At 37.8% G+C, this 14,617-nt stretch overlaps 1 protein-coding gene across 1 annotated transcript; it reads left to right on the top strand.

Annotated features, from left to right (window-relative positions):
* Window positions 1-812: 812 nt before the first annotated feature.
* On the top strand, window positions 813-1,928 carry HTR1F (5-hydroxytryptamine receptor 1F; the record flags this gene model as incomplete). Its single annotated transcript, XM_083361984.1, has 1 exon — window positions 813-1,928. The coding sequence occupies one exon, from the start codon at window positions 813-815 to the stop codon at window positions 1,926-1,928; it is 1,116 nt and encodes a 371-aa protein (XP_083218110.1).
* Between the last annotated feature and the right edge of the window lie 12,689 nt (window positions 1,929-14,617).

The raw sequence follows: 14,617 nt of genomic DNA, 5'->3' as shown, positions 1-14,617 counted from the left end.
TCGGAGGCTTCAGCTGGTGCAGAATGCAGCTGCGCGAGTTGTTATGGGAGTTTCCCGATACTCCCATGTAACACCTCTTCTCTGTGAGCTGCATTGGCTTCCGGTTGCCCTCCGGGTGAGATTCAAGGTGCTGGTAATGACCTATAAAGCTCTAAATGGCTTGGGTCCGGATTATCTAAGGGAACACCTGCTGCCGGCATCAACTTCCCATCGTCCTGTGCGCTCCCACAGGGAGGGCCTTCTTAGGGTACCGCCGGTCAAGGAATGCCGGCAGGTTATCCCCAGGGGAAGGGCGTTCTCTGTGGGCGTGCCGGCCCTTTGGAACCAGCTTCCCACGGAGCTTAGGACCGCCCCCGACCTTTGCTCATTTCATAGGGACTTGAAAACTTGGTTTTTTGAGTTGTCTGGCCCAGACTGAGGGGTTTTAATTTTTAATTAATGGGGTTTTAGTTAAGTTCAGGGATTAATTTAATCTTAGTTTTAATCGTTTTTAATTTTTTATGATATATTTTAACTTTTAATTTTCCCTGTAAACCGCCCTGAGTCCTACGGGAATAGGGCGGTATATAAATTTAAATATAAATAAATAAATAAAAACATATTTGATTCCTTTTTTTATATAAAAATCCTCAAATACACTCTACTCAAAGTTTTGACAGAAAAAATTGGGAAGAAAGTCTTAAAAAAATCTCTTGTGTATTGTAGAACACTGGGAAATTTATAGAATGGGGATTTTTAATTGGGTTGTTTTTTTTTCTAAATTCTTTCCCTGCAGGTATCTTCATTAGGCAAAGATGATCTTCAAGGAAATAATGGGTTTCCTAAACTTTACTGAACAAAATTATACACTGGAACAAAATGATACAGAACCATTTAAAAAAGGAACTTCCAAGATTCTAGTTTCTATTACCCTTTCCGTTCTAGCAGTGATGACTACAGTTATCAACTCTCTAGTGATGACTGCAATAATTGTGACACGGAAACTCCACCACCCTGCAAACTACTTAATATGCTCTTTGGCAGTCACTGATTTCCTTGTGGCCATCCTCGTCATGCCCTTCAGCATTGTCTACATTGTCAAAGAAACCTGGATCATGGGTCAGGTGATGTGTGACATTTGGCTTAGTGTCGACATCACCTGCTGTACCTGTTCCATCCTTCACCTTTCGGCCATCGCTTTGGATCGCTACAGAGCAATTACTGATGCTGTGGAATATGCCAGGAAGCGAACCCCTAAACACGCTGGCTTTATGATTGCTATCGTCTGGATTATTTCCATCTTCATTTCAATGCCACCATTGTTTTGGAGACATCAAGCCGCCAGCAAAGATGATGAATGCATCATTAAGCACGACCACATTGCTTTCACTATATATTCTACATTTGGAGCATTTTATATCCCACTGACATTAATTCTGATTCTTTACTACAAAATATACAAAGCAGCCAAGACTTTTCATAGAAGGAGTATGAGTCGGGTTCTTAAAGAGGAAGCAAATGGGCAAGACCTCTTGGAAGCAAATGAGAAAAGCTGCCGGCTATCTTCAACTGCATCACGTACAAAAGATAAAAGGTCTAACCCTGTGGGAGATTTGGACAGAATTCAGTTTTCACTGAGAAGCCCCGATTCGGAATCGAAGAATGAAAAAGGGTGGAAAAGGCAACGCATTTCTACTACAAGAGAGCGGAAAGCAGCAACTACCCTGGGTTTGATTTTGGGTGCTTTTGTGATTTGCTGGCTGCCTTTCTTTGTAAAAGAGGTGGTCGTTAATACCTGTGACAGATGTCAAATTTCAGAAGAAATGTCTAATTTTCTGACATGGTTGGGCTATATCAATTCTCTTGTTAACCCACTGATTTATACAATCTTTAATGAAGATTTTAAGAAAGCCTTCCAGAAACTTATTCAGTGTAGGAGCTCTCTCTGAAAAAAAGAGAAAGATTTAGTCATTGGTTGATTTAAATCTCTCTCTTTTGGGGGGGGAAATAGATCTACCCTTGATGGAACTTTGCCTATTGCACTTGAAAATTTACCAAATCAAAGGGTAAAATTAAGTTCCAAAAAGTTTTATAGGAGTTGTATATTACATGTGCATTCATAGCCCTGATTTTATGCCATAATTTAGCACTAAAAATAGTATTCAAAACAAATATATAATGTACAACAACTTAGCCTCAAGTCTTTCCAGAAAGCTTCCCAGAAATTTAAATCCAGCTGGACTGATTAAGTTGTGGTGCCAGAAATTGGATGAAAATCTACACATATATGACAAATTCAACAATTATTTGTGTAGTAGCTCTAATTGTTTACATATTTAACTTATTACAATGTGCACTCTGTTTAACAAAGGAGCCAATTATTAAGTATCTGTTTTGTATTATTAATATATCATAATGAATGTTCTTTATGTGTTAAAGTGTATATTGGGAAGAAAAGAAACTATAAAAATTTATACAAATGAGTAAAAGTGGTTATAATTATGAGGCACACAGAGAACTGTATGAATATTTGTGAGAATGGGTCATTCAACTCCTCAGTGAGTACAAGAGTACACAACTGGAAATGCAACGGGCACATAAGGGGACACGGTAATCAGTTCTCTAGGATCTTAGTTAAAATCAAGAAGATACAGCAAGAAGGATTGCTGTGATATTTAAAACTCCTATAGGCAGGGCTTTTTTTCTCATAGAACGCTCAGAACGGAGTTCCGGCACCTTTTTTGGATGGAACCTTGTAGGATAGGCAAGGCAGGTTGTATGACATGTGTGAGTTCCGGCACCTTTTTGTTATACAAAAAAAAGCACGGCCTATAGGATAAATTTATTTTCTTTTATTTTTTAATGCTGGAACGACTTAAATTATAACATATGTAATAAATATGGGAAATAATAGTAGGGTGTTTTGTTTTGTTTTTAAAATGTAAGTGTTTGCCAATTGCACTTCCTTGTGTGCTGCCATGTGATAAACAAAAGGTCACTCTCCTTAAGGAAGTGCATTCTTTAAATATATTCCTGAGCCTAATCTAGCTCAGAGGGAGATTATGGAACACAACTTGTTCACATTAAAATTTCACTCTCTTTCCAAAAGCCATGGCCCATAGCCCTTTTATCACAAGACTTCAGCCAGTAATATCACCAGGGACAAATCATGCAAAGCTTATCTGCTTTACCAAGGGCACTTTTCGTCTCATCACAAATGGTGCAGTATTGTTTCCTGGGGCTTTGGTAGGCTTTCAGCTCTTATTAAAGTATATCTATCAGTATTGTCTATTCCTATTACCAGATTTTCTTTAAGTTGGGCATATGACATGTTATCAAATGGAGTGTGTATGTGTGTGTGTGTGCGTGCACACACATGTGTAACAATATCCAATCAGTATTTGCCAAAGCAAGAAAAATAACAAAAACAATAAATATATATTTTTGAATGTTGGGAATACTGTTTTAGCTAAGACAGTCATGTTGCTTTAGCTTTGTTTTTAATTTATGTATTGAAAATATTGGAAGCTGTTCACAGTCTTTCTGGGGTTAGGTGGCCTTAATAAATAAATCAATAAAATCAGAACTGCAGAATCATGAGGGAAAATTAAACGGGTTACAATGAAATAATGGCCTAGTTTAAAAAAATCAAAACATTGACAAAATATTAATAATAGTTCATCAAATAAAATATACTAAGAATGTTAAATCAATAATTATCTAATATGGTAACTGAAAAGTTGAAGCTGTTTTTTCAAAATATCAGACATTTTTGAGGAAGATATTTGCCTAAATACTTTAGCTGAAATCTTATTGCAGCATTCTAGGAATTTCATTTAGCTTTGTCTAAAACACATATTTAAAAGAACATTTATGAGGTCGTCATCTGATCTGGCTCATGAGACACATTCAACTTTATAGAATCTATTTAGCACACTGAAAGGAAGCCAATTAAAATTACCCTAGTGAGTAAGCAGGTAAGTAAGTAAATAAGCAAGCAAGTATTCCTTTCTTAAAGTAAGAAGCACATGGACTGGTGATCATGATTCCCTGCCCCATAGTAACTTTCTTCTCAAGGTGAATTGTTTATTTACTTTATATACATTGTTGTTGTCACTGATTAGGTATTAATAGAATCTGAAATTTTGGTTCAGTCACTCAGCATTATTGTTCTCACCTTCCTTTAAAGACTAAAATGGGATGAGTGTTAAAAAGCAACAATTATCTCAGATGCATCCAGGAGAAAAGGGATATTTGGGAGGAAAGACAACATTTGTAACTGAATTACTCATCCCTTCCCTAATCAACAAACCAACAAAGTCAGCCCATTTTTGTTTTTCCAAATTGTTAGATACAGAAAAATGCCAACTACAGGTAATTCTTGACTTGACTTAGTACCCATTTACAAAGTGTTAGGAAATTGTTACTGTATTGAGAAAAACAGTATCAGAATGCCCCACTGTAGCATCTGTTTGTGGCAAACGTTTAACAAGAGTATTTGCAAGTTGCAAAGCAATTCTACTGTCCTATTTTAAGGGTGTTTGAATATTACTTCTAGCAACTTTATTATCCTTAATTTCTATTTTTATAAGTAAACTTGATGAGGCTGCATTTTTGAGAACTATTGTGTTTAGGAAGTCTATCTAGTTTATCTCAAACATTGTTAAACTGTGCCTCTTTCCTAAACTTAATGCATATTCTGCTAGAACTAAATACTCCAGACAAATTTGATCTTTATCTTTCCCCTTCTTTACTTGCTTCTATATATTTGCTATAGCCCTTTAATACTTTATGCCTGGACTAAAACTATTGCTAAGCACATTGATTTGTGCTTAGAGTGTAAGCCGCCCTGAGTCTTCAGAGAAGGGCGGGATATAAATGGGATTAAAATAAATAAAATAAATAAAACCACCAAACTCAATGCAGTCTGGTTTTCAGTTTCCTTTCCTTTCAGAGTTTACAGTTGGTTCACAGTTTTTGTTTAGGAATATGACATATCCTTAGCTATGAATCTGTAAAAATGCATTCTGTTATTTTAATGCCATATCTAATATCACCTGATATTTGAAACTGCTGAAGAAGTGTCCCCAAATATTTGTCTGTCTATAGGTAGCTAGCTAGCTATATATAGCTATATAACCAGCCACTGAGCCACTCAGTCACCCAGCCATTCTTCCATCATCTTTTCCCTAAATGTCCCCATTGGAATTTGGAGTAATAATTATAGTTTGAGACAGTATCATTGAATTTTCCAAAAAAAAAAAAACCTTTTGAATTTCATACGGACTACGTTTTAGCCCACATAACTAGACGGAGACAGGAGAAACAGTAACATAACTAGAATTAAGAGCAACTGTTATGATTATCTGTTTACCTATTCATTTTGTTGCAAAATATAGTTATAAACTACAGCAGGGGTGTCAAACACAATTTCATTGAGGGCCGCATCAGCATTGCGGTTGCCCTCAGGGGGCCGGGTGGGTGTGGCCAGGGTGGGCGTGGACTACTGGGTGGGTGTGGCTAAAGTGCGTATGGCTTACTGGGTGGGCATGGCCAGCTCTACATCGTTCGCATCAAGGGTGCCTATGGGGGGCCTGGGCAGGAGTGGGACAGATCTGAGGGTCTCTGGCAGAAGGAGGGTCTCTGGGCCAGGGCCAAGGCAGTGGGGGCCGTTCCCTCACTGTTTCCAGGATGGCTTCGCGGGCCACATGAAACCACTTCGCGGGCCGGATCTGGCCCCCGGGCCTTGTGTTTGACATGTCTGAACTACAGTGTTACCTCAGTACTCATCATTAATGAGTACCAAACAAAATTTTTCCATAAGGAATAATGTTGTGAATCACAAGGCAGCTGTCATCAACAGGTTCTAGCTTGTAGACTGAGTACCAAACAAATGATAAGTACTGGAACAAAATTTGCTTGTCAAAATGAGTTGAGTACCAGATTTGATGAGTTTCAAAGCAGCTGAGTATTAAGGTACCACTGTACTTTCAAAACATTTTAACTGAAGACACTGCAATTTTATTAACATTCATAAATATGTTAAATGTGTAGTTGACTCGAAACATTTTGCTAGAAGTTAGTAACTCTTTTTCCAGTACCACAGCTATAATGTTTAAATCAGTTAAGAGACAAGGGAAGTTGGGTAGAACTTTATTTTCCTACTGCCATAAATACTGCCATAAATTTGCTTTTTCAAGGGAGAACTGTAGAATTATATGTAAATGGAAGGATTTCTTACATTGCATCATTACCCTTAAATTAAATTTCTCTAAAGTAACAGTTTTTCAAATCCTAGTCACTGAGCCAATAATTGATTAATTTGGCCCATTTTCATAATAGTTATGAAATACAAAAAACCAAAACATTGTAATCATTCTAAAAACCCAAGCAAGCAGAACAAAAATAAAGGAAAAAAGAAATTACTGCTGGGAATGAAGTGATTGAAACTAATGCCAATATGCAGTGGCTCAGGTTCATAAAAATGGATACATTTGTAGATAATAATTAAAAAATGAAAGGTGAGGTTCTATAATACAATGAGTCCTATTCCAATGTATTGAAAAGTCTGGTATGTAACTTTTTTATTTAATACAATTCATATTCTAAAACTTCTTTTGCAGTTATCTTATTTCTCATGAGATCTTATTTTTTTAGGAACTTTCTGTGGCATAAATGTCAACGTGACCATCTGCACAGAAAATAAGGAAGGAGTGTGAGCTTCGAATCTAGTGATAAATACAACCTTCCTAATCTGATAAGCAGACTTCAACTAGGCTCATTCTATTCATTAATTCAAAAAGGAAAACAGAGAGATCCTCTGAGGATTCAAACATATGATACTGTGTTGTTGTTGTTAGCTGCGAAGTCGTGTCCGGCCCATCGCGACCCTATGGACAACGTTCCTCCAGGCCTTTCTGTCCTCTACCATCTTCTGGAGTCCATTTAAGCTCATGCCTACTGCTTCTGTAACTCCATCCAGCCACCTCAATCTTTTCCAGCATTAGGCTCTTCTCCAGTGAGTCCTTCCTTCTCATTAGGTGGCCAAAGTATTTGAGTTTTAGCTTCAGGATCTGGCCTTCTAAAGAGCAGTCAGGGTTGATCTCCTCTAGGACTAACCGGTTTGATTGCCTTGCAGTCCAAGGGACTTGTAGGAGTCTTCTCCAGCACCATAGTTCAAAGGCCTCAATTCTTTGGCGCTCAGCCTTTTTTATGGTCCAGCTTTCACTGTATGTCCGTTCATTTCTCTGTTGAATCTATGTGGCTGCTAAAAGATATTAGGTATGAATTAATTAATTAATTTAGAAATTCAAAGATAGGAAAATGCCTATAATAGGGCTGAAATAAATATAATTTCCCATTCAAAGTGGAGAATTCCCGATTTGAGCTGAATTAATATAATAGGAAAATCCTGTGATAGTTTTCAGTGGTATTTGATTACCACTATGCTTTATCAAGGGACGCGGTGGCTCAGTGGGTTAGGACGCTGAGCTTGTCGATCAGAAGGTCGGCAGTTTGGCGGGTCGAATCCTGAGTGCCGCGTAACAGAGTGAGCGCCTGTTACTCGTCCCAGCTTCTGCCAACCTAGCAGTTCGAAAGCACGTAAAAATGCAAGTAGAAAAATAGGGACCACTACGGTGGGAAGGTAACAGCGTTCTGTGCGCCTTTGGCGTCCAGTCATGCCGGCCACATGACCACGGAGACGTCCTCGGACAAGCGCTGGCTCTTCGGCTTTGAAACGGAGATGAGCACCGGCCCCTAGAGTCAGAAACGACTAGCACGCATGTGCAGGGGAACCTTTAACTTTTTACCTTTACCTTTATGCTTTATCAGCACAGGAACCTTTCTAAAAATGCTCCTATTGGAGTAGAAAAATATCAAATTATTCCCAAGTGCCAATGATCATAAAAACGAATTTAAACTAAGCTAAAAATTGGAGACAATTTTATTATTTAGGGGAAAAAAATATTGCACAATACCCGATGAGGTGTTGCAATCACCTTGTATTAGTTTCAGGGCTTTATGGGGAAATCTATGTTTTCCATCTTTCAGTTTCCTGCCTCTGTTTTTCAAACAAATATTGCACAGCGAATTAATGAGGAAAAGATAAGCTAGCTGCAATGAACAGGGCTGGGTGTTATTAGTCTAGAGAAATCTTGTACAAAACACTGGAATGAATTCTGCATCACAATGGAAGTTTTTCCTAGTTTAAACATATATTTATTTCTCTGCAAGGAAATAAAGACTTTTATTCTAATTTGTTACTGAATTAAGTTTTATAATATTCAAACTTTGATCAATGCAAATAACAATGTCCATTTCCATTTTTTTCTGAGTCTATAAGAAGTAAGATAAAAATCAGTGTCCCTTCTATTTTGAATTTATTCTTTTATAAGTCATTATAAATCATTCATGATCCAGTGATCAATAGTGGTCCTTTTTTAACCTTTAGCTCTGAAAAAATACCATATTTAAATTCAATAAAGACTTTGTCTCCTATTAATGTTAGTATGAAAAAGCTTCAAAGAGCCCACTGAAAAAGTATGTTAATATTTTAGTGAAAGAAACACATTTTAAAGATCTAATTATCTACATTTCTGCTGCTTTTTCTTACCTGTCATCCTTAGACACTGGACCCACTTACTTCTTAGCAAAACTAATTCAATGCACAAGTGTAACATTTGGTAGTGATTGTTGCTGCCTATCCTTCTGTAGGATGCCTTTATGACATCATTCCCTTACCAACAGTGTGTGGGACAGTTTGCCTTATGGTAAAAAAAAAATAGGCGAAGGGGATATTGTCTAGTGCCATCTCTTAGCCTTTGGCATTTTAAGGCATGTTACTAAGGGAAACATAACCCCTTTTGGAAATTAGACCAAAATCCTAAAATGCTATTTTTTAAAAAGTCACTATATAAAAATAGTAAATATAACATGAAAAACCTAATTTATAACATAAGTAGTTGCATGAAAAATAATAAATGATTGGTAAGATTTTAATACAGTGCTGTCAGGTGTGAAAGCCAGAGTCACATGTTAAGTTTCAATTAAACTGATTTCTTACTCAGCACAGGAATCTAGTCAACAGCACTATTTTGGTGCTAGATAAAGGTGAACAGGATTCAAGAAACGTTGGATTTAGTCCACTTCTGGAAACTTAGGGACTCTAGGCTAATTCCTCTTTTGACTCCGCCCCCCCCCCAAACTATTCCACTCGTTCTCCTACAGTGCTGCTAAAAATACAAGGAGTCCTTCTTAGGAATCTCCCATTTAAAAAAAATACAGTAAAAGTTAATAAGATTCTGAGCACAACATATAATGTATGGATTCACTAATATTATAAAAACAAGTTATCCCAATTTGATTTGAAAGTACAAGGTCTGCTCTGTATAGAAACAATATATAAATACCAGCCACTATTTCCTATTACATATATTGTTTTCCCTTTTATCTCTAAGTTTTTGAAGTTTTCAAGGAGTTAGGTGGCCCAAAAATTGGATAAATAAATATCAGAGACAAAATAAACTAAATCTGCCTCTCTTTCCAGCTTATTCTCTCCTTTCCCCATGCTCCTATATATACTTTTCCATAGTCAAAAGTAGAAAAGGAGGCCTGGGAATAACCTGATTTTGAACCTGATCCATATCATGCAACTGTCCTCCTTGAAGAAGTATATTTCAAGTCTGAAATGACTGAATGTAGTTTGTTTTCAGGTATGGAGGAAATAAGCTGCCTGTTCATTATACCTATCAAATTCAATAGACGTTACCCCGAGTAGCACCTGTAAGGCTACTATGAAAAGTCTTAAATGTTACTGTTGAATTATTCTATCATTTTGGCAAACAACTTGATCTACTGAATCTGTATTGAATAGGGACTCCGTAGCACAGTTATTGGGACGCGGTGGCTCAGTGGGTTAGGATGCTGAGCTTGTCGATCAGAAGGTCGGCAATTTGGCCGGTCGAATCCCAAGTGCCACGTAACAAGAGTGAGCACCTGTTACTCGTCCCAGCTTCTGCCAACCTAGCAGTTCGAAAGCACGTAAAAATGCAAGTAGAAAAATAGGGACCACTACGGTGGGAAGGTAACAGCGTTCCGTGCGCCTTTGGCGTCTATAGTCATGCCAGCCACATGACCATGGAGACGTCCTCGGACAAGCGCTGGCTCTTCGGCTTTGAAACAGAGATGAGCACCGGCCCCTAGAGTTGGAAATGACTAGCACGCATGTGCGGGGGAACCTTTACAGGAACCTTAGCACAGTTATACCATTTATAAACAAAAGAATTGCCAATAGTTTATTTTTGTCAATAGGCGCAAGATAATATTTAATGTAGATAAGCAACTAAATATAGCAACTATAATAGATATTAAATGGTTGTAGCAATTACTTTCTTACACTGATGAGTATCTAGCTTTGAAGTGCATAAACTTTATTCACTCATTCATTCATTTTTATATGCCATCCATCTCACTATTGAGTAATTCTGTCTTGAAGTTATCCTAATTATCCCTTCCTGGATCGTGGGGTGAGTATTATTTTTATTTTATCCATTTGAATACAAGAATTATGTGTACAAGCTGCTATGTTTATTTGCAGTGAATTTTGCCTCTGATTTTACCCTTTAAACTAAATTATCACAAATGATCTTTGTCCCAGCATATGTAAAGGACACAAATAAGCTGTTTACCTCTTTTTAAAAAAATGGATGAAAGAAACAATAGCATTGTTTCTATTACAAAAATGTTTCATGTTCACCAAGCAATTATCAATGACTAGGAATGGAAAACAGAGAACCATGGAGATAGCCTTGAACAGAAGATGGAAATAGTATTAGGAACAATCTCTATCTGGCTCTTCCATGATTATAAAGGAAAGGGAAGGTGAAACATAAGCAGACTTGCAAGATCCTGTTGTTTTAATCAACTTAATAAAGTGTAAATAAATCTTCCTGTGGATTTGCTTTCCTAATCTCTTTGACCTAATAGGGCTGATAGGACTTTACTATCTTGTTTTGCTGCTAAAGAGGTTTCTGGTTAATAGCAAAGTCTCAAAAAAAAGTCTCAAATGTCATTTGAGACATAATAAAAACAACCAAAATATCTCGATTGATGCATTGCAGGTTTTGCCAGACAAAATGATCCAAGGAAAACAAGCAAACAAAAAAAAAACCCTTCAGGAAAATAATATCACATTTTGAATGAACCTTTATTGTCAAAGTACAACCATGTATACATTGAGATTGGCTGAACCTCCCTTCGTGCCCCCACCCCCAACTTACAGTGACACAAACCCTCCATCTTATTACACCCTGTGAGCTAATTGCACAACGCACCAGCCTCGCAAGTCAATTATGCATAAAGTTTATATTATTAAGTTTATATTATATTATATTAAATTATTTCCCATTCAAAAGCCTAACAGCCCTTGGATAAAAGCTGTTCTTCAGCCTGTTAGTATGGCTGGCTATACTCCTATATCTCATACCCGATGGTAGGAGAGTAAAGAGATACTGTCCAGGGTGTGAGTCATCCCTGAGAATTTTCCTCACTCTTCCAAGGCAGCGAGCCCTGGCAATGTCATCCAGTGGTGTCAGGGGACAGCCCACAATGTCTTGTGCTGTGCTCACCACCCTCTGTAATACTTTCCTATCCGCGGCTGTCAGACCAGCATACCAAACCACAATACCATACGAGAGGATGTTCCCTACAGTAGACCGGTAAAAGAGGATCATAAGCCGTTGTTCTACCTTGTTCTTCCGCAAGACCCTGAGAAAGTGAAGTCTCTGTTGGGCCTTTCTGGCCATCTGGGTTGTATTAACTTTCCAGGTCAGATCTTTGCAGAGGTAGACTCCCAGAAATTTAATGGAGGAAACTCTCTCCACACAGTCCTCCCCGATGTAAAGTGGGGCAGGTTCCTCCTTTTTCCTCCAGAAGTCTAGCACCATCTCTTTCATCTTGCCGATGTTCAGGTGCAAGTTGTTGTTACAACACCATATGGATAGTTTTTGTACCTCCGCCCTGTATTTTAAGTTCTGTTCAGTATTTTTTCAAGGACCAGGAATTGTTTCAGGAAAATATTTATTTATTTTAATTCCATTTATATCCCGCCCTTCTCCGAAGACTCAGGGCGGCTTACAAGCTTAGCAGTAGCCTTCATTCTATGTATATGTAATATGAACAAAATTCCATAGTTTCATTTTATATAAATTTTTAATTTCATTACAAAATGTATAGCACACCTTTCTTCCTATATAAGCATTCAAGGAAGTTTATAATAATAAAACAAAATATAAACTTACTACTTACTTACAAAATATAAACTAACACTCATAAAACTGATACAATTAAAATCAAGTTTGTGCTTTACAAGTGTGGCAAAATGATGTGTTTTGTCTCCTTGGGAAAGTTGGGGCCAAGCCAACTTGGAAATTCATTCCTTAGTTGGGAACCCCATACAAGAAAGTCCTCTCACAAAGACATCTTAGCTGAGTTTCCCAGAGGCAGACATCTTCAAAAGAGCCTTTCCTGCTATGACAGAAGATTCTCTGTCTGCCACTTGTGAATGTCTCTCGACAGAAGAATTTGTTCTATGGCATGTAGAAAGCTACCATTCTGGAATGGGAAAATGAAGCTGAGAAGTATGAAATAGGAACAGATAGGAATTAGTCACTGGGTTGTCAACAGACTGCTATCCATGACAGCAGCAAAATGATTTACTGGCAATGGGAGAGCAAGGGGGAGGAGATAAGTGATCCCAAAGAGATTGAAGATTAAGGAGATTGAAGAGTAAGGCAAGGAAAAAAAGATTGCTATTGAAGATGTGGGTGTCAGCAAATGCAGCAGACTGAAAGTTTCACACATTTCAGGCAAAACTGACTTACAAGAGAAGACTGGAGAAGATGAGGAGGAGCCATGATGACGCAATGGTTAGAATACAGTATTGCAGGCTGATTCAGCTCACTGCCAGGACTTCAATCCTGACCAGCTCAGGGTTGACTTAGCCTTCCATCCTTCCGAGGTCAGTAAAATGAAGACTCAGATTGTTGGAGGCAATATGCTGACTCTGTAAAAAACTCAGAGAAAGCTGTAAAGCACCAAGAAGCAGTATATAAGTCTAAATGCTATTGCTATGAGACAGCCATGTCTTTCCCAAATCTGGTATTATTCAAAGTCAAGGGTGGTGATAGCTGCTGGAATCAGAAAAAACATAATTTGTAAAGAAGCTGAATAAATACTACAAGGGCTGGGATAAAAAAGAAGGCTGGTAAAACTGCTTTCATATTCATCCCCCAAAATTACCATAGAAGATATTTGCAAAAGGATGGAGACTAAGGCAGAGAAATGGCACCATGAGCAGGTTTTATTGAGAGCACCCAACTCAGACCCAGTGTAAGTTCTTACCTCAGCTGTTCCCTCAAGAGAGTCAAACTCTTGAAACAGGCATTATTTCAAAAAGATCTTTTATTGAGCGAAAGTGATTGCAGAGAAAGCAGGCAGGATCTAAAGTTCCTGCCTGAAAACGTTTGGCTAAACTCCACCATTCAAACCCCTCCCAACTGCCCAGTCCATGGAGAACCAATCTGAAGGTGCAAAGGTGCTGTGAGAACTCTGAGCGGAGAAGGTAATAACAAGTCATTCTCAGGTGCCATAATCTTGGTGCAGGCAGAGTTCTCCAGAGATGAGGCAAACCAGATGGCCCCAGGGTTCATCCCTCCTCCCCAATTCCCAGGAAGATACATCAAAGCAAAAAAAGAGAAACAAAACAAAATGGATACATCATAGAAAAGCCACAAGACCCCACTTCCCTCCAGAATGGCAGTATCCCAATAGGGATCTATGGAGACCTGGCATACAGAGACTTTAATGAAAACCTGAATGGAATTGTGCTGAGGAAAAAGAGAAGATGGGAAGAGAAAAGACAGTCAAGTAATAAAATGAGTAATAAAATAAAATTTAAGCTGTAAAACAATGAAAGAGTCAAGAAAGTATTAATTATAGGTAATCATGGTGGTAATCATGGTGGGGTGAAAACAGGGAAGGTTAAAGTGAACAAGAGAATGTTATTGATAAGTATAGAGCACGGGTAGGCAACCATGGCTCTTTTATGACTCATGGACTTCAACTCCCAGAATTCCTAAGCCAGCATAGCTGGCTCAGGAATTCTGGGAGTTGAAGTCCATGAGTCATAAAAGAGCCAAGGTTGCCTACCCGAGTTCTAAGGTTAAAATGAAATTTCATGGTTCAAGGTTAAAACCACTAATAATATTGAGGAGAAGAAAATAAAATGAGTACTTACAATATTTCTGTTGAAATGTAAAGCATCTATTGGTGAGGATAACCATACACATTAGAAAGCATTATTTAATTAGCTATAGTAGTTTTCCACATCTGAATGTTTTCCAGATAGATTGGCCAATTTTGAGAAAACTTGGCAATGGTTGAGCTCTTACTGAATGTTGAAGTTCACATATCTAAAAAAGTATCCAAGTTGGATAAAGTGGAATTATAGTATAATGTGGTAATTAAGAGAATAAACTAAGAATATGTTGAACTACAACTATCATCATCCCAATCAACATGACCAATGGTCATGCTGTTTATAATATGTATTACCATCAAGTGGTTTTGCAGATTACTG

The sequence above is a fragment of the Vipera ursinii genome, assembly GCF_947247035.1.
Source record: "Vipera ursinii genome assembly, chromosome: 4".
NCBI classification, from domain to species: domain Eukaryota; kingdom Metazoa; phylum Chordata; class Lepidosauria; order Squamata; family Viperidae; genus Vipera; species Vipera ursinii.
Note: the sequence above shows the minus strand (reverse complement) of the source record. Positions and strands in the feature narration are given on the sequence as shown.